Source organism: Staurois parvus, unplaced genomic scaffold (genome assembly GCF_062004578.1).
Source record: "Staurois parvus isolate SC_StPar_1 unplaced genomic scaffold, SC_StPar_1.0 ptg000029l, whole genome shotgun sequence".
Classification (NCBI taxonomy): Eukaryota; Metazoa; Chordata; class Amphibia; order Anura; family Ranidae; genus Staurois; species Staurois parvus.
Window position 1 is genome coordinate 706711 of NW_028317825.1, and position 20918 is coordinate 727628.

Genomic DNA, 20918 nt, shown 5'->3' on the forward strand with positions numbered 1-20918 from the left:
CCTTAATGACTTGGAGAGGATCTGCCAAGAGGAGTGGGCCAAAATCGCTCCTGAGATGTGTGCAAACCTGGTGGCAAACTACAGGAAACGTCTGACCTCTGTGATTGCCAACAAGGGATTTGCCACCAAGTACTAAGTCATGCTTTGTGAAGGGGATCAAATACTTATTTCCCTCATGAACATGCAAATCGGTGTATAATTTGTTAGACACGCATTTCTTTTGAATTTTTTTGTTCCTATTCTGTCTCTCAGTGATACAATACACCTACCATTTGATTTTTAGACTGATCATTTCTTTGTGAGTGGGCAAACATTCAAAATCAGCAGTGGATCAAATACTTATTTCCTTCACTGTATATGTGTGTGTGTGTTACCCTAGCTTTGTAGCACCTTTGCTCTAATATTTCCTACTCACTAGGAAACATCACAAGGTTGCCCACTGAAGTACATTTACCTCCTGTCTAGCAGCTTACGCTGCAATCATTCCTGCTTAAAAACTGATTTCAGCTTTCGGCTGAAAAGCGTCACCATGACCATTTACAGGTATTTATGCTGATGGGATTGAAAACATTGAATGACTTAAAAATATATACTGGTAATCTAAAGAATGCTTTTCTTATATTTCTGGAGTTGCTCTTTGACACCAGCACCGAGAAAGTACATATACACCTCGTGTTGAAATCTGATTGCAAGTTTAAGGGCTCGTTCACACCATGGTGCAGAGATGATTATATTATTATTATTATACAGGATTTATATAGTGGTTTACTCAGCGCTTTACAATATAACGGGAGACAATACAGCAATGATGCAGTTCAATACAAGAGGGTTAGGAGGGCCCTGCTCCTTGGAGCTTACAATCTAATAGATGTCAGTTTTTCTGCACGCATTCTGCAAGGGCACAACTAAATCAGTTCTCTATGTGCTTTGTTGACATCACAACACTAGTATCACATGCAGATTTTTTTTGCAACGTGTATAGAACTCGCTGAAACACGCATGAAAACTGATGTCTCTGCAAGTGAAATCTGCTGGTCAATTTCCATCAGTTTTCCTGCACGTATGGTGTGAATGAGGCCTAATAGTTGTAGTCCCTGTCCCAGAACAAGCATGCTAATCAGGAGTTCAATATTACTGACTGCAAGGTTGTGCTCGGTCAGTTATGGTGTTGAAGTCAGATCAGAATGACATCCAGGCAGCTAAGCATTCTTAGAATAAGGGCTGCAATTGTCCACCACAGGTTTTCTTTAGCTATGCTACTTTATAGATGTTCATAATTAAGGAGAACAATTATATTTTGTACTTTAAAATTCTGTAGGTATTCAATTTTGCAATGAGTTATTGAAATTGTTACCATACTGTTTTTTTACAGTAAAAAAGAAAACATGCTTACTGTTGCCTACAAAGAAAACCTTTGAGTCCACTTCCATACACTTAATTTCCAAATGGTGAGGACAAGACTGTGATTCATTTATTTTGCCTGTTCTAATAAAAATGTTTGTAACTGTTTTATGTCCAGCAAGGTTGGCATCAGAATACACCTTTAATAATGTATGTGTGTTTTTGACTTTATACTGAAAATAGAACTTTATTTCATTTTGTGTTTTTTGTTTGTTTTTTTTTTTTTTGCATCATTATTTTTTATTACAGAAAGATCAGCTAATGCTTGTTCAGAGTCATGGAAGAGGATGTAGCTGAGCTTGCACTGCATACCACGGAGCCGCATGCTTTCTTTCATGCTTCAGGTACTAGAGGTTGCTTGAGTCACTTTTGTTTGAAATGTAGCTGATGTCACTAACATACCACATGCAGTCCAGTGTGGGTTTTTTTTTCTGTATCAAAAACACATGGATAGTAGGTTACATTGATTCCATTGGCTAAGTTCACACCATTGCAGTGTGTTCCAGTACAGTCAGCAAAAGTAGAACATGCTGCATTTTTTTTCTGCAAGGATTTGTACTTTAACATGGCAAACCAAATCAAAACCGCGTGGAAACACATTACACAGAAAAGGAAAATGAAGAAAAATGTAAAAAGCAAACAAGAGGAAACAGTGCATCAAAAACATGCATACAGAAACACATCTGGCATGCATGCAGACTGCACTTCTGTGGTGTGAACCAGCCCTAAAGGTGGAAATATAGTCAGATCATATGAAGTTGTAGCACTTTGATTTGCAAGATGAGTCCCTGTACCAACTCCAGATGGATTGTTTTACTTTGTGAGGCAATCTCCTTTTTTTAAATGTAGTAATTGCTTATAATCTTTTCAGACGGTATACTCTTTTCATATTACAAGTTTGACTAAAGTTAAAGTGTGATTTTTAAAGCAGACCTTTTCTCTATCAATAAACATTGACTATTTTCAATCCTTATACTGCTAGCATTAGTAAAGAGATAGGAAAGGTTATCATATTTGCTTACTTAAAGGTTTTTGCTTTTTTTTTTACATTTCTTCCTGGTTTCCATGCCTAGGCAAATGTCTTACATCTCAGGAGACTTCAGGAGAGGAGGATGGGTTTTCTCAGCCAAGCACACTCTCCTGGCTGCATGCCTGAGCTAAGTGCAGATGGATTCTAGGGAGTAACTGCTACATAAATCATCTGCCCTTACTCAAGATGGCCATGGACAGGAATGCTATGGAGTGTATTTCAAAGTGATTTCTCCACACAATAAAGCATAGAGATATGGATAGATGAGTGAGTTTGCTTTGAATATGAAAAATGTATTAAATAGTGGTGCTCAGATGCAGTGCAGTTACAGTTTAACAATACATCTATTGTAGGATATATTTATAATACAGAATTTTGGGGGTTGTGATGTATTCATTTTGGTCGAGGGCCAGTTAACACTTGGAATCACACAGGAACTGGCAGCGATTCACATACGGTTCATTGTAATGCGATTTGAGCCCATTCATTCTAAATGGCTCAATTCGCACTGCACTGCACTCAAAGTAATGCATGCACTGCTTTTGGAAACGCACTTCAACTGGATTGTTTGGTACAGAAGTATCCAGTGCAGGAAAACACTGCATTTGCGACCTACATTTGGGGTGTCATTAATTTAACATTGACACCTGCTGCAGGTCTCACGGAAAGTGGGTTTTGTTTCCCGCACTGCATGTGTCCTGAAACAAAACGTTGACCCTGTTAATTGTGCCCCTTCAGCATGCTACCTTTGTGTCCCACTGTGGCCTCCAGAAGCCTTTGCCACCTTAATAGTGGGGAAATATATCTTTAGAATTTACTTCCATTTGTTAGCCTTTATTTTATGGACACTCAGTCCATGGCAACCATGTTCCAGAACACTGAATCTAGATTTTACCCTAAACAGTGTTTGAAACATGTTGTTTCAACCTCTCATTAGACATCCGTATATCTGGTAACCAGCTTTTCCTCTTACTGAGGTATACCAAATAACCTGCAGGTCAACTTAGCATTGTAAAGTGCTTTGAGTGTGACGTTTCCTATTCCTTGATAATTTATTTTTTTCACTTGATAGATACATACAGTATGTCTGTTTATTGAAGTGTGATTACTTTTTTTTTTTTCACATTTTAAACGTTTTTATGGCAACCCCACTGGAGTAATTTTAACGCAATGCATATAAAGAATAAAACGAAATGTCATAAATATTTCCAAACAAACGTATGTTTTCTCTGTTGGGCTTGTCAAAATAATTCTCCTTGCTGTTTTATGCTCTTCTAGGAACGGGAACCCCACATCTTAATGGAAATGAAATTATTGTCGAGATCCAAGAGACTGTCTTTGTTTCAGATGGAGAAGGAGGCATGACTGTTCAAGGTTTTGCAGAAGATGCTGACTCTGTGGTGATTCAGGATGTAATTGAAGATGTGGTTATAGAAGATGTGCAGTGCTCAGACATTTTGGAGGGAGCTCGGGTGTCAGAAACTGTAATAATACCAGAGCAAGTCTTAGAGGATGAAATTGGCCCTGAAACTGAGGAACAGGAACTGGAAGAGGATGTCCTTTCTAACTGTGATGTACCAGACAATGTTCTGGACTCTGATTTAGTTGAAAGTGACCTGACTGTCCCGGACGCTGATAGTGTTGTTCGGTCTGAGCACGTGGTTGGTGAGGCAATGACAGATGATGATCTCGGAGATGACATGATTTCAGAAGAGGTCTTAGTAGCTGACTGTGCATCAGAAGCTGTGATTGATGCCAATGGGATTCCAGTGCAAGGACCAGATGGGGAAGAAGTAAATTGTGATGACTACCTCATGATTTCATGTACGTTGTGTTATACGTAATGATTATGTTGCTTTTTTTTTTTTTGCAAGCTATGTCCACAAATTAGGAGTTGCTTAGATTTTAGGGCTAATGTTTATGGTTTATTTCAGAATTATAGCAATATTGCTTGTGGTGAAGTGGATCAGCAGTCAGTCTTATGTCTCTGATGAGAACTTGTTTGAGTTTTTATTGCAAGTAAAACTTGGTCAGTTTTAGAAAATAGTTGCTTTTAAGTGGTTCTAAAGGCTCACGGTTTTCACCTTCATGCATTCTATGCATGAAGGTAAAAACCTTTCTGTGTGTAGCAGCCCCCCCAGCCTCCCCTAACACTTACCTGAGCCCCATCCCAATCCAGCGATGTCCACGAGAGCCTCAGTTCTCTGGGGACTTTTACTGCTGATTGGCTGAGGCAGCAGTGGGAGCCATTGACTCCCACTGCTGTCAGTCACAGCCATTGAGTCAATCAGAAGAGGGAGGGGGCAGGGCTGAGCCACAGCTCTGTGTGTGAATGGACATGCAGATGGCAAATATTGAATCTCTGTTCTTGGGCAGACCTCAGCTTATGTTCACAGCGTACTGATATTCAGCCAGGAGCAAGTGTTCACAGAATCCAGATGCACTAATAGTTTTGGGGTGTTTTTAATCCACAATATGAATTCCCTGCGAAGCAAAGCCTAATATTTATTTATTTTTTTAGTGGATGATGCAGAAAAAATTGATGAAGAGTGTGCTGAAGAAATTGCTCTGGCAGGCGATGTAGAGGGTGACTCCAGCAAGTTAGATGGAACATGCCCAGAAGTTATCAAGGTTTACATATTTAAGGCTGATCCTGGTGAAGAAGACTTGGGTAAGGAACTCTTTCACAAAAAGCAGCCTGCCAGTTCAGTGTTTTCCTTTTCTTACAGCCTATGCATTGGTAAGGACTGAGGATTTCTATGATCTGGTTTTGTTTTTGTAAATATTGGACCAACCCTAACATCTGTGTATTTTTTCTGCCTTGTTTTTTTTTTTTTTGCCTGCTGATTTATGGCATATGTTGGCTGTAGGAAAAATAAATTGTTTGAATATTTTTCCTGCCAGGCGGCACTGTGGATATTGTTGAAAGCGAGTCAGAGAATGACCATGGAGAGGGACTTTTGGACCCACACACTGGAGGTCGGCTTCCTCGGGAGAAAATGGTTTATATGGCCGTTAATGACTCCCAAAATGAAGACAACGATTTGGGTAAATTCCTAACCATAACTGAGAAGCAGTAAAATAATGTCTTTATATTGTAGGTTCAGTAGGTGGACATGAAATTAGAATAATTTTTGTGGCACATTTGCTTGATACATTCTTACGTGTCAGACCATTTATAGTTACTGATACTAGTTTTTTAATTGAACTCATACATACAATAAGTTGTCAAACCACACCTACAATCTCACTAGGGTTATGTGTACTCTAGAAGCAAGTCTAATGCATCATGCTTTTAAATGACACTGCAGAAAGGTATACCTGTAAAATAAGCAAGCAAATACCTACTGTTCCCTGAAATATGCTGGGGGAGTGTCGATCTGCTTTGTCCCTCACAGCTTTCACTAGTTACTGGTTCCTCTTGCTGACCTCTGTGTCAATAAAATAATGAGTGGCTGTCAGTGGGAAGAAAGACCTAGGAGATCAAGTCTCCCAGAAATGTCTGTTTCCTTGCAGATTTTTGAAGGAAGATTTCTTCTGACATCTGAGTCACAATTCTGACGTTGCTTCACACTGCTTAAAAATACATGTTCAAAAGCCTGTTTATCCAAACCCTAGCATCACATTTATTTATATAATGTTCCATAGTAATCAACAAAACAAAAATGAGGCTTGCTACAAACTCACTGCACAGACACAAGATTATGGCAGGGAGAAGCAGAAAGGGTGGAAGCTCAGAGCGCTACGGAAGACAGTACTCATTGTGATGCCGTCTTCGGATGCGGAGGAACAAATTACAAACTGCACCAAATGCAAGCAAGAGACATCACAATGGGTCACTAACTGGGCAGAATGTAATAGAAAGCTTCAACATACTTGCTGCATTGATGAGGTGTTCTCGAGGGGCAGAGTTTACTACCGCTTTAAGGAGTAGGAATATTTTTGTATTTTGTTGATCAGTGCCTGTTTTTGGTAAAAGAAGCATAGAATATTGGTTCGATTTGTTTTTATTTACATAAATAATGCCTCAGTGTGAACCTAAATAACATTGTTTCTTTCACAGATGTGGCAGAGATTGCTGATGAGGTGTATATGGAAGTTATTGTTGGAGAGGAGGATGCCTCAATAACACATGATCATCAACTTGACGATGCTGAACTAAGCAAGACCTTTATGCCAGTAGCCTGGGCAGCAGCGTATGGTAAAGACCTTTGTTTATTAGCAGGAATTAACATTTAAGTGCAGAGATTCACAGTGCAAAAGTACACTACAGTAAAATATTTTAGTGTGTTTGATAGACATGTTAAAGCTTGGGGGTTCTAAGACTGACAGAACCGTTGTAGTAATATTACCTTGTGCGGGTAAGCCAGATTTCCCAACAAATACAACAGATTAGTGCACCACTTGTGATAATGGAGTTGTGTAGAGGCACCCATGATAAGATGTGCAGTTAATTTCTAAATAGAAAAAGGTATACTCCTATCACTGTATGTGCTGGAGTTTAAATACTGCCCTAGTCGGGGTGAACAGTCAGTGCTACATAATGGATCTACAGATTATTAGGAGGACTATTAACTTTTGAGAAGTAGGGCTCCCCTCCCCCCATTTATACTTACCTAGGTTCTCACACTTAGAGCAGGCTGGGGACAGATTAAGCAGTGGACCAATTCTGTATCTGTTCCTTTCCGGCTCCAAGTGTGAGAACTCAGCAATCACATGACCAGTGATCGCTTAGTTCTCCTCTCCGCTCTGAGCAGAGTGCAGGACCGTCAGTCACCATTGTCTGCTCAGCTTCCTCAGCGCTCATTGGAGCGCTGAGCTGTGGAGGGGGAGGAAGCAGCTGGCTCAGGCTCTCAGCGCTTTGCTCCAGACTCTGGGGTGGATCCCAACTTTCCACAGCCTGGACCAGCTGAGTGATTTCAGTTTGCTGTCAGCCGATAATGGGTGATAGGAGTGCAAAATTAACTGCACTCCTCTGATCCACAGAAGTACAGCCAAAAAACACAATTTAAAGGCCAACCTGAAAACCGAAAGATTTAGTTTTTATGTCAATGAAAGAAATCTATTTGTTTTTGCACCCCTACACCTTTTTATATATCAAACTCACCAATCACCTGAAGCATTTTCAGTGCTTTTAGGTATATAACAAAGTGATCATTCTCCTGAATGAAACCTATTCTGAAAGTAATTCAGAAAAATGCAGGTTCAGACAATGGCAGGCAAGCAAATAGCATTTTCAAAAGGGGGTTAACCAGTTCAGGCCTCCTTTTATGTAAATAACTATTTAGACTTATCTTTTAAAAGGTTATTGCTAATAAATAGTTGTACCTTAGAGCCTGTGTTGACAGGCTTCAATGGGCAAATGAATGATTTCAGAAGTGAAATCAGTTTGAGACACTTCTGAAATCATTCAGAATTCATTGCTAGGGCAATTTACCTGCCTTTGCATTTCCATAGACTTATTATGAGAACTTAGTATGAGGAGCAAAGCAGTTCTGATCAAAAGCCACTTAACGTGGGCCCTTACTGTCCTTCTCTCTAAGGGTAAGTCTACCATTCAGGTCTTGTTAGATCTGAAATTTGATCTCAGCAGTTGGCAAGCTGATTGGCATGAGCAGTGTTGCTCAAATGCATGAATTGAATGCAAAACGCAGCTTTAGACAGAAAAGGCTGCATTTCATCTGCATTAACTGCAAATCAAATGTGGGAAACCATGTACACATTACAATATTACCTCCTAGTACATGTGATCACTAAAATTGTCAATATTTTTGCCTTTAAAATTTCACTATATATTTTTCTGTACATTTTTGATACACCACTTTTAATGTTTTAGGTAATAACATGACGAACAGCGTGGAGGGAGTAGAACACCGTAATGGCACTGCTAGTGCCCTTTTACACATAGATGAGTCTGATGGACTGGACAGACTAAAGCAAAAACCAAAGAAGAAGAGAAGAGGAGAAAACAGACAATACCAAACAGGTTTGTGTTTTGAATTCAGTGTATTTGTATTAATTAGATTCAGTATGGTGCATGCTTGAGGTGAATGTCCACACAGATTAGTCATTCAGCAGACCTAAAAAATAAAATGTTTAAATATATGCAGTGTGTATATGAGATATATACACACACGCGTACCTCGGTTTACAAACGCCTCGGTTAACGTAATTTTTGGTTTACAAATGAAAATCCATTGAAAATGCCTCGGTTTACAAGTTTTTTTTGCAGTTTGAAGTAAGTTTCCTCAGGATGCATTGCACCTGGGAGGTTTATAGCGCCGGTCCCGTGCCTTTAAAGTGCATTTAAAGATTAATTGGTTTTCAATTTATTTACAAATTTCTTTTTAATCATGTCCCTGTACAGTATTAATCCTTTAAAGTGCACTTTATAAAGAGTTTTGAACAGATAAAAGGCTTTTTTTTTTTTACATTTTTCTGACCTCCGGAACGGATTAATTGGTTTTCAATGCATTCCTAAGGAAAACCACGTTTCGGTTTACGAATATTTCGCAATACAAAATGTCCTAGAGAACACAATAAACTCGTAAACCGAGGTACGCTCGTGTTTGTGTGTGAAAAAGCATTTATCCTCTTCCTGATGATTTTTTTTTTTATTTTTGTGTATATTTGTCACACTTAAACGAGTAAATACAAAATGCAGTTTTTAAATGATGATTTCATTAATGGTAAAAAAAATCTGTTGAAACCTGCTTGGCCCTATGTGAAAATGTTATTGCCCCCTCCTTTGCTAAATCACAAATAAACTGTGATTAACCAAATTTTTTGGAAAGCTGAGTTAAATTTCACTTGCCACACCCAGGCCTGGTTACCGCCAGACCTGTTGAATCAAGAAATCACCTAAATAGAAGCTGTCTGACAAAGTAAAGCACACTAAAAGATCTTAAAAAATCAGCATATCATGCCGTGATCTAAAGAAAGGCTTTGGGACTCTAGCAAACCATGGTGAGAGCCATTATCCACAAATGGAGAACACTGTTGTGGACCCAGAACAACATCAAAAGAACTGCATATGCTAAAAAAAAATCTTGATTATCCCCAAGTCTTTTGGGCATATATTCTGTGAACTGATGAGACAAAGCTTTTTGGAAGGTGTGCGTCCCATTACACCAACAGTCAAACATGGTAGTGTGATGGTCTGGGGCTGCTTTGCAGCTTCAAGACCTGGACGACCTGCTATAATTGATTGAATCATGAATTCTGCACTGTGCCAGAAAATCTTGAAGGGGAATGTCCAGCCATCAGTTTGTAACCTCAAGCTCAAGAGCACTTGGGTTATTCAGCAGGACAATGATCCGAAACACACCAGCAAGTCCACCTCTGGCTCAAAAAAAAATCAACATTAAGGTTTTTGGAGTGGCTTAGTCAAAGCTTGGACTTGAAGCCAATTGAGATGCCGTGGCATGACCTTAAACAGGCTTGAACCCGCTCCAATGTGGCTGAATTAAAACAATTCTGCAAAGAGTGGGCCAGAATTGCTCCATGGTAATGTGAAAGACTCATTTTTAGTTATCGCAAACACTTGATTGTAGTTGTTGCCACCAAGGGTGGTACAACCAGTTACTAGGCTTAGGGGGAAATTATTTTTTCACATAGGGCCAGGCTGGTTTGGACAGCTTTTTTCCACTATTAAATGAAATCATTTTTAAAACTGTGTTTTTTATTTACTTATCTTTGTATAATATTTAAAACTTGTTTGATGATCTGAATCATTTAAGTGTGACACATATGCGCAAAAAAAAAAAATCAGGAAGGGGGTAAATACTATTTCACAGCACTGTGGGTGGGTGGGTGTATAGGCAGAAAACTGAGCGTTTACCAGGCTAATCCTAACTGGTTTGCTTTTACAAAAAGGCCAGTTTGTGTGTTTCAAACTGAAATTACACTTGCAGCTGAATGAGTCCTATAACCTATGCTCTTAACCTCCGTGCTCTGAAGGGCTCCGTAGAAACTTTCATTTGCTTGAGAGACAGTCTAAATGAGAGAAACCTATAGTGATATATGACTTGAGTTTAATAAAGGGCACAATACCAGATTAATAAGACTCTCTATGTTTAGGAGTTTAATAAAAACCTATTTTGAGGACATAAGAAATATCCTGTAGGGAAGGTTTGGGGAGGCCAGTAGTATCCAAGCAGAAAGGAACCTTGCCTTTCCTATTAGATTTTTTTTTTTTTTTCCCCCCACAGTTTAGTATTTATTAAAGACTAGGTTTAGTAAAAATAAAATCGGGAAAAGGGTCATTACTTTTAATTTGATGTGTCCCTGTCTGCTGATTCCTGCAAACTTTGTAATCTTCCTTCATTGATTTTTGCCAACACCCCTATCCCTCATGAGAGTGTAAGAACTAGGAGGCAGTTAAGGACACTGGTCTTCCAGCCTCTCCAAAACAGGGTGTTAAGGGAGAAAAAGGTGGGTCATAGAATGTAGGGAGAGACGGGGTTATGAATGAAGGAAACGCGGTATGGAGAAAGGAAGGGATGGGAAAGAGAGTGAGCGAAAGAGAGGTATACGAGGGGAGCAGATTTTAGTAAGGAGTGGCAGGTGCCTCCTCCATGCCTTGGTAGGCCAGACCCCCACCAATATTGCTCTCCCTGAGTCTGGTTAAGAACATGTCTTTCAGAGATCAATTTATTGCAGATAACTAAAAAATTGTCCAGTATCCCTCTTAAATGGGGGTGGACATTTGTTTGTATTCTGTCATGATTTTGTAGTGAATCCAACAGGGCCGTGTGAGGGTGTATTTGGAAAGCCTATCCTGTGTCCTGGTGGTTGTCAACCATGCTTGTATACATTGAGATAAGATGTGTCTGTGGGGAGCCCAAGAGGCATAATTTTCCAAGAAGAAAGTTTTTTTTTTTCTTTTATGTTGCTTTATTAAAGTTTGTGGTAGGACCTTTGAGATATACCTTGCAGTGAGGGCAGGGTAGTCTTCTAAAACACATCTCCTGCACTGTTATGATGCTTTTAGTCCCAGAGATCTTTACAAAATCAGACCATAATTCAAGCTGCCAGTATATATCCAAACCTTAAATACTGGTTTGAGTGAGTGGACCTCTTGACTTATATTTATCTACTTTTGTCACAGTGGTTTGCTTGTCTAGGCTTCATCTATTTGTATAAGGTGGTAAGGTCCAGTTGACAGTAAGAAGCAATAGCTTCACTGAGTATTGTTTTTTGATTTAACCATTCTGCCTAAAAGAATCCTGTCGTGAGAGAATTGTGTAGTTTGCATTGGAACCTTTTAATATTTTAAGTAACCTTTAAAAAAAAAAAAAAAGTTTAGATAAATGCAGCTTCCATTTCTTGTATTCTTATTCTTAGTCTCTTTTGTGACTTGGAAGTATTCAAGCTAAAGATAGGCAGACAACTAGCATTTTCAGAATTTTTTTCATGACCGTTTACTGTAGTTTAATATCTTGTGCATTAGGTGCTAAGGAAACTGGTAGACTACAGTCACACTGGTGCGAATTGTAGTGGCAGGAACCTTCTGATTCCTGCTGCGGCTGTGAGTGGCTGGGTGGAAAGGTCACTACAATGTGAGGTCACCAGCAGCCGCAACTATTCATGGCTCTCTGCACAGCCAGTGATTACCTGCGGTGATCACTGCAGGTAATCGTTGGCTGTGTAGACAGCCATGAATACCTGCGACCACTGTCAACCTGTGATTATAGTGAACAGGTCGCTGGTGGTGTGAATATAGCATTAGATGTCTGGTACTCCAGTTTTGTAGGGTTTAAGCACAGATGCTGTTCTCTATTTGCTCGTGTTTTTCTTTAGTGGAAGAAAGTGGAAAATCCCTTCAATAGATTACATATTACTGGTGGAGTGGACACCCATTCGCCCACTGGTTGCATAGCAGCGGGACACAACTCCAGCACATGTCTTCACAACTAGCCATTTTCTTCCCCACACATCTCGGCACACAAGGGATATAAGATTTGGCCTAGTTAAGGAAATAGAATTGTCCTGAAAAAGGGAGGACTTACCCATAACAACAATTCAAAATTGTCCTTTAGAACATAGAGGAAAGATATTTGTTCTTTCTGGGCAAGTTGTTCTTTATTGTGGGAACCCTGTTTTGTCATATTTTTATTCATAAATTGAATAATAGAATGTTTGTTTGACTTTTCCAGCAAACCTTATACAGTCAGGTCCATAAACATTGGGACATCAACACAATTCTAATATTTTTGGCTTTATACACCACCACAATGGATTTGAAATGAAACGAACAAGATGTGCTTTAACTGCAGACTGTCAGCTTTAATTTGAGGGTATTTACATCCAAATCAGGTGAACGGTGTAGGAATTACAACAGTTTGCATATGTGCCTCCTACTTTTAAAGCGACCAAAAGTAATGGGATAATTGGCTTCTCAGCTGTTCCATGGCCAGGTGTGTGTTATTCCCTCATTATCCCTATTACAATGAGCAGATAAAAGGTCCAGAGTTCATTTCAAGTGTGCTATTTGCATTTGGAATCTGTTGCTGTCAACTCTCAAGATGAGATCCAAAGAGCTGTCACTATCAGTGAAGCAAGCCATCATTAGGCTGAAAAAACAAAACAAACCCATCAGAGAGATAGCAAAAACATTAGGCGTGTCCAAAACAACTGTTTGGAACATTCTTAAAAAGAAGGAATGCACCGGTGAGCTCAGCAACACCAAAAGACCCGGAAGACCACGGAAAACAACTGTGGTGGATGACCAAAGAATTATTTCCCTGGTAAAGAAAACACCCTTCACAACAGTTGGCCAGATCAAGAACACTCTCCAGGAGGTAGGTGTATGTGTATCAAAGTCAACAATCAAGAGAAGACTTCACCAGAGTGAATACAGAGGGTTCACCACAAGATGTAAACCATTGGTGAGCCACAAAAACAGGAAGGCCAGATTAGAGTTTGCCAAACGACATCTAAAAAAGCCTTCACAGTTCTGGAACAACATCCTATGGACAGATGAGACCAAGATCAACTTGTACCAGAGTGATGGGAAGAGAAGAGTATAGAGAAGGAAAGGAACTGCTCATGATCCTAAGCATACCACCTCATCAGTGAAGCATGGTGGTGGTAGTGTCATGGCGTGGGCATGTATGGCTGCCAATGGAACTGGTTCTCTTGTATTTATTGATGATGTGACTGTTGACAAAAGCAGCAGGATGAATTCTGAAGCGTTTCGGGCAATATTATCTGCTCATATTCAGCCAAATGCTTCACAACTCATTGGACGCCGCTTTAGAGTGCAGATGGACAATGACCCAAAGCATACTGCAAAAGAAACCAAAGAGTTTAAGGGAAAGAAGTGGAATGTTATGCAATGGCCAAGTCAATCACCTGACCTGAATCCGATTGAGCATGCATTTCACTTGCTGAAGACAAAACTGAAAGGAAAATGCCCCAAGAACAAACAGGAACTGAAGACAATTGCAGTAGAGGCCTGGCAGAGCATCACCAGGGATGAAAGCCAGCATGTGGTGCTGTCTATGCGTTCCAGACTTCAGGCTGTAATTGACTGCAAAGGATTTGCAACCAAGTATTAAAAAGTGAAAGTTTGATTTATGATTATTATTCTGTCCCATTACTTTTGGTCCCTTAACAAGTGGGAGGCACATATGCAAACTGTTGTAATTCCTACACCGTTCACCTGATTTGGATGTAAATACCCTCAAATTAAAGCTGACAGTCTGCAGTTAAAGCACATCTTGTTTGTTTCGTTTCAAATCCATTGTGGTGGTGTATAGAGCCAAAAATGTTAGAATTGTGTCGATGTCCCAATATTTATGGACCTGACTGTATAACAAAATACAGTTAGATGGGGGTTTTTTTCTCTTTTGTGCTTGCAAATACTTTGCACGATAGCCCCAAAGTTTGTTGTCTCCATGAAAGATTTGGGGGAGAAAAAAAGATAAGTCTCATGTATTATTTGTTTGTGTCTTTTTAATAGCCATAATTATTGGTCCCGATGGACATCCACTCACTGTTTACCCGTGTATGATCTGTGGGAAGAAATTTAAGTCGCGAGGTTTCCTAAAGAGACACATGAAGAACCACCCTGAGCACCTAGCCCGCAAGAAATACCGCTGTACTGACTGTGATTACACCACAAATAAGAAGGTCAGCCTACACAACCATCTGGAGAGTCATAAGCTGACCGCTGCTGTCATTAAAACTGAGAAGGAGTTGGACTGCGATGAATGTGGCAAAGTATTTCTGCACGCCAATGCTTTGTTTGCTCACAAATTGACACATAAGGAAAAGTCGGGGAACAAAATGCACAAGTGTAAATTTTGTGATTATGAGACTGCTGAGCAGGGCTTACTGAACAGGCACCTCTTGGCTGTGCACAGCAAGAGCTTTCCACATATCTGTGTGGAGTGTGGAAAGGGTTTCCGTCATCCGTCTGAGCTCAAGAAGCACATGCGTACTCATACTGGAGAGAAACCTTATCTCTGTCAGTATTGTGACTACAAGTCAGCAGACTCCTCCAACTTGAAAACCCATGTTAAGACAAAGCACAGCAAAGAGATGCCATTCAAGTGTGACATTTGTCTGCAGACATTTGCAGACTCTAAGGATCTGCAGGCACATGCCATCTTGCACCAAGAGAGCAAAAGTCATCAGTGCCTGCACTGTGACCACAAGAGCTCCAACTCTAGTGACCTAAAGAGGCACATTATCTCTGTGCACACCAAGGATTATCCTCACAAGTGTGAAGTTTGTGAGAAGGGCTTTCATCGGCCTTCTGAGCTCAAAAAGCACGAAGCTGCACATCGGGGCAAAAAGATGCACCAGTGCAGGCACTGCGAGTTTCAGATTGCGGACCCGTTTGTTTTGAGTCGACACATTCTTTCTGTGCACACTAAGGAGTTACCATTTAGGTGCAAACGCTGCCGTAAGGGCTTTAGGCAGCAGGCTGAACTGAAAAAGCACATGAAAACTCACAGTGGTAAGAAAGTTTACCAGTGTGAGTACTGTGAGTACAATACTACGGACGCTTCTGGTTTTAAACGTCATGTCATCTCCATCCACACCAAAGACTACCCCCATCGCTGCGACTACTGCAAAAAAGGCTTCCGCCGGCCATCTGAAAAGAACCAGCACACAATGAAACATCATAAAGAGGCTGCTTTAGTGTGACCTTTTTATATACCTGTCTTTTCAGAGGATTGCTTATTGTGTACCCATTCTTGTAAAAGTGTAGTGTGGGTTTTGTTTTGCTTTTGTCATTTTAGTAAGCCATGTGCCTCTAAACTATTTTTTATATTCCAGTTCTGCTCTGTTTAATAAACCAACAAAGCTGCAACTATGAGGAGCAGGTGGACATGTATGCTGAGTTCTTTCATTCACTTCTGTATGCGATTCAAAAACTAACTTGACCCACAACATTCATCTAGCTTATAAAAGAACACAGAACACATTATGCTGAAGTTGCATGAAGAATTGGGGACTTTTACGTAAACTTCTTCTCCATCTTAAAGTTAGTCTTATTTGGCAGGCAAAATATAGTTTTATTTATCAGTATTTAGTGGGGTTGTTCATGAAAGTGGATGCATGGAAATTTCATTGTTGCTGTGTGTTGTGTGTCAGCTTTCTTAGGTGTCAATAAATGCAAGTTGTCCTGGGTAAGCTGTCACGTATGTCGCTGAGCAGCATACAGAAGATGCAGTACTGCAGCAGTCCATGTCCTAGCTATGCTATATCTGCAAATCTCAAGCATTTTAAGATTAAACTGAAAGGAGAAAAAAAAAAAAAAAAGCTTAGGTGGGTCTTAATGTTGGGAGTCGTGATTAAAGATTACACCAAAAAACACAAGCCATTTTTTAAACTAGAAATGTCACAGAAATTCTTATTGGACACATATCTGGTTCCCACCCAAATCCTGTTAGTGCCATGTCCTTCCTGCTAGTCTGCTGCTTTCTCTTACTTCCGTTTTTATAATATCAGTGTTGTGTGTGCAATATGTACATTTATGCTCATCTATCTAACAAAAGGGAAGTATACTGAGAAAGTGTTATCAGTGTTTCCAAGAGTGATTTCGTGAAAACGTGTTTTTGGTATATATTTTCAAAGCAATGGCTCTTGGTCTTTATGACTTTGAAATACTTTGATGTAAGAGAGACCTATGTAAAGGGGGACCGTTTTATTGAGGAAGTAGACATTTTACACATTTTTTTGGTTTTTATGTGTGAAATATTGGCATTTTTTTTAACTACTAAAATTATTTTAAGAAATTAACCAGTACTGCGCTATGGTATTTGCTAACCGTGTGTATTGGTTAAACATGAATAATTCCTTTCAAAATTGGCTTGGAGCTAATCCTGTGTATCCCGTTTTAAACACCTGGCACATGAAACATTTGAGTTTGTTTACAGTTCTTGAGTTTAAAGATTTTCATTTAGATAGTAATTTATTAGGGGAGAATAGAAACAGGATGAACAAATCTGCACTTTTACATTAACCATGGAGTCTTGTTTTGTTGCATTAACTTTCAGTGCATTCTTAGGTGACAATTTTCACTGGCTTTGTGTATTCCTAAAATACAGCATTTGCAATGTTGGTAATGCCCACTATAGGGCACTGTTGCATCTGTATTTAAGTCTGAACTCACTTTTGTTTCTGTCATTGTCTACATTGTATGGGAACCTTAAAAGGCACTTTCATCCTATGATCTCCTGAACTGTATCATGAGCCAATGAAATGTCTGTTGTCCTATGTACTTCATTAAACGTGGATCATATTTTTCCAGTTTGTGTATAGGTCAACACTAAAACAGACTGGCTACATGTCATTTTTTCTGAGATTGATATATACAGAAAAGAGAGCAAATGGATACTTTTGCCAATGCCATATACTGATGATAGCATTAAAAATCATTTACTTTGGATAATCTCTCTAAAAATGCAAATTACTAAAACATATTTGCTATAAGACAAGCAATTTGCAAGGTTTGTAACTAGATAACACATGCAGTGCCGTTCCCCTAATGTTTTGTTATTTCAGTGCTGTTTTAACTCAAACTATACACCTTTTTTATATATATATACATTTTTTTTTCTATTATTATTATTTTTTTTTTTTGGCAAGAATGAGACTGTATAAATGTACATATTAAATGCACATAGATATTCAATTGGCTTTTGTACACATCTGTATAAAGATTGTAGTTAATGTTTATGTATGTTACCATGTTTCCATGGTTTAATTCCTGCAGAAAAATGTTGGTAAGTGATCCAGAATTTGAATGTTTTTGTTGAATGTTTAAGAGGTACATTTTTTTTGTTTTGTTTTGTACAAGAACATAATGTAAATTATTCATTAGACATTGCTTGTAAAATATTGTATTGACTTATTCTCTGTACAATTTTGTATAAAAAGTAAAGTGAAATCAATATAGGGATGTGAGATGACCTTGTAATTGTGTACTTGAAAATGTGCAAAAATAAAGATCAGAATATTTTCCTGTTACCTAATGTTTACACCACTTTGTGTCTAAGGAGAGGAACAAACTAACCTTATGGAAACTGGGAGAACTAAGCTACTTTTAAAGTAGAACTATGGTCAAGCTATGCACATTCATATATACATATTCTTAATAAGCCACTTTAAAGTGGTTGTAAGCCTCAGACATGAAATGTGAACAAAGCACATCCTTCTATACTGTGCATTTGTCTCTCGCCAAAGAATTGGGTGTGATTTCTCTCTGCTTCCCTGTTCCTCTATATTGTGTGTGACTCACTTCTGATATGTTTTCCCCACACCAGAGATAAAAAAAATGTGACAGGGTAAGGAGCCCCAGCACTTGCAGCCAGTGACTGATATTCACAGTTCTGTATGTTCTCTGTGTACTTTGAGGAAGGGGTGTGTCCCTTCCCTCCATTTTGGTCTCACGGCTGTACTGACTGAGATCCACACTGTGAGACTTCAAATCTCCGCCCCCCTGCGTTTCAGAGTTGAAAAATTCTGTGTAAATTCTGGACTTTGAACAGCTCTAGAGGACAGATAGCTACAGGTATAACTTAACCACTTGCCCTCCCTGAGGATTTACCCCCTTTCCTGCCCAGGCCTTTTTTTGCATTACGGCGCTGCATTACTTTAACTAAATGAAATTTATGTCTTTTTTTTCCCACGTATTGAGCTTTCTTTCAGTGATATTTGATCACCTGTGTGGTTATTTTCTGTGCTATAAAAGAAAAGACCATCAATTTTGAGAAAAAAAAACAATTAAACATGTCCAGTAAAAAAATTTAAAAAATCAATTGTCGCCAAAATGTATTCTGCTACTTTGCTGGAAAAAAAAATTCCAATATGTGCAAATGAATTGATTTACGTGAAAGTTATAGCATTTACAAATGGCGGTATAGATACTGGAATTTTTTAACATTTGTTACTAGTAATGGCGGCGATCAGCGACTTATAGCAGGACTACGGCAGGCATTCTGACACTGCGGGCAACTGACTTGGTGTCACTGACATCCCAGTGACACCAATACAGTGATCGGTGCTAAAAAAAAAAGCACTGACCCTGTACTAATAGCACTGGGCAGGAAGGGGTTAACATGAGGGTCGATCAAAGGGTTAACTGTGCTGGGAGTGTTTTACTATGGGGCGGTGTGTTGGTGCTTCACTGTAAGCACACTGCTCTGGATGGCTGTGCAGGGAGGACGACTGTTAGTAAACAAAGCAGCCCTCCTCCCCATCCGAAATCCTCGGTAATCACCAGCCGGGACTCTGTGATTGATGGCCGAGAGTGGCAGCGCGGGTAGGGCCCCCTTCGCAGAAATGCAAAATCACGTGTATATATTCGTGATTTTACGCACCTCTGCCGCCCTGTAGCAGTATTTCTGCTATAGGGCAGCGGGGAAGCGGTTAATTAGGAGGGCTTGCTTATCATTTGAGGCTAGTCACTTCACTGGGTAGAGTTTTACCTGCTTCGCACCTGGCGTATGACGTCCTCCGAGGATCGTGCCATATGGGCCACGCTGAGCTGATCTGTGGACAAAGCAGTGTTCCAGGCCATTGTCAGTACCATGTGATCGCTGTAACCAATTGTACACAATGAATGGCTTCCTTTTCTAGCCATTTATTGTGTACTATTGTGTTGAAATCTGTGATTGGTCACAGTGATCACATGGTACAGACAGGGCCAATCGCAGTGCATTTGTGCCATGTGATGTGGTCAACCACAGCTTCACAATGGTACACAATGGACGAATGGATGCCATTCATAAGAAAGGTTGCTTATAACAATGATTATCACTGTTATAAGCAATCGTGTGTGAAAAAAAAAACAAATCCTGATCACGTCCGCAGAGTAGTTTGGTGTCACTTTGGTAACACTGTACTGCTCTGGTCACAGTGTGTAAAAAAAAAAAAAAAAAAAAAAATAATTTACACATACTGTCACCACCCTGATCATCACCATACCAGTTATATGATGATGCTGTACTGCAATGGTGACAGTATGTTAAAAATAAAAAATGACGTGAGTAAATCAGGACTGTTCAATGTTCATATACTGTATATACAGTTAGGTCCATATATATTTGGACACAGGAACAATTTTAGTTTTTTTTCAGTTATTTACCAAAACATATTCAAGCTATAGTTATATAATGGATATGGGCTGAAAGTGCACTCCCTCAGGTTTAATTTGGGGGTATGTACATCCAAATTGGAGGAAGGGTTTAGGAATTACAGCTTTTAAGATTAGCCACCCCCCCCTTTTTCAAGGGACCAAAAGTAATTGGACAATTGAATCAAAAGCTGTTTCATGGCCAGGTGTGGGCTACTCCGTTATGTATTCATCAGTTAAGCAGGTAAAAGGTCTGGAGTTGATTCTAGGTGCAGTATTTGCATTTGGAATCTATTGCTGTGAACCTACATCGTGCATTCAAAGGAGCTGTTCATGCAAGTGAAACAGGCAATTGTAAGGCTTCCAAAACAAAACAAATCCATCAAAGGGATAGCAGCAACATTAGGAGTGGTCAAATCAACAGTTTGGTACATTCTGCGGAAAGAACACACTGGTGAGCTCAGCAACATAAAAAGGCATGGACATCCACGGAAGACAACAGTGGTGGATGATCACAGGATCCTCTCTATGGTAAAGAAAAACCCATTCACAACATTCAGACAAATGAAGGTCACTCTCCAGGAGGTGGGCATATCATTATCAAAGTCTCCAATCAAGAGAAGACTTCATGAGAGCAAAAAGAGAGGTTCATCACAAGGTACAAACCATTCATAAGCCTGAAGAATAAAAAAGCCAGATTAGACTTTTCCAAAAAACATCCAAAAAAGCCAGACCAGTTCTGGAAAAGCATTATTTGGATGGATGAAACTAAGATTAATCTGTACCAGAATGATGGGAAGAAAAAATTGTGGAGAAGGCTTGGAACAGCTCATGATCCAAAGCACACAACGTCATCTGTAAAACATAGTGGAAGCAGTGTGATGGCATGGGCAT

General features: G+C 39.5%; 1 protein-coding gene across 2 annotated transcripts in view; it reads left to right on the plus strand.

The window, feature by feature from the left end:
- The window catches only part of ZFX (zinc finger protein X-linked), a 36581-nt gene extending 18664 nt beyond the window's left edge, over positions 1 to 17917 (plus strand). The window contains exons 2-9 of one of the 2 annotated variants that reach the window (XM_089656986.1): positions 1373 to 1448; positions 1651 to 1745; positions 3710 to 4255; positions 4953 to 5102; positions 5336 to 5479; positions 6495 to 6632; positions 8268 to 8417; positions 14397 to 17917. In XM_089656986.1, coding sequence (XP_089513112.1) covers positions 1679 to 1745; positions 3710 to 4255; positions 4953 to 5102; positions 5336 to 5479; positions 6495 to 6632; positions 8268 to 8417; positions 14397 to 15589 — 2388 coding nt within the window. In that variant the 5' untranslated portion in view covers positions 1373 to 1448; positions 1651 to 1678 and the 3' untranslated portion in view covers positions 15590 to 17917. The remainder of the gene's footprint in view (positions 1 to 1372; positions 1449 to 1650; positions 1746 to 3709; positions 4256 to 4952; positions 5103 to 5335; positions 5480 to 6494; positions 6633 to 8267; positions 8418 to 14396) is intronic. The other variant, XM_089656979.1, reaches the window with a different exon arrangement.
- The last annotated feature ends 3001 nt before the right edge of the window (positions 17918 to 20918 follow it).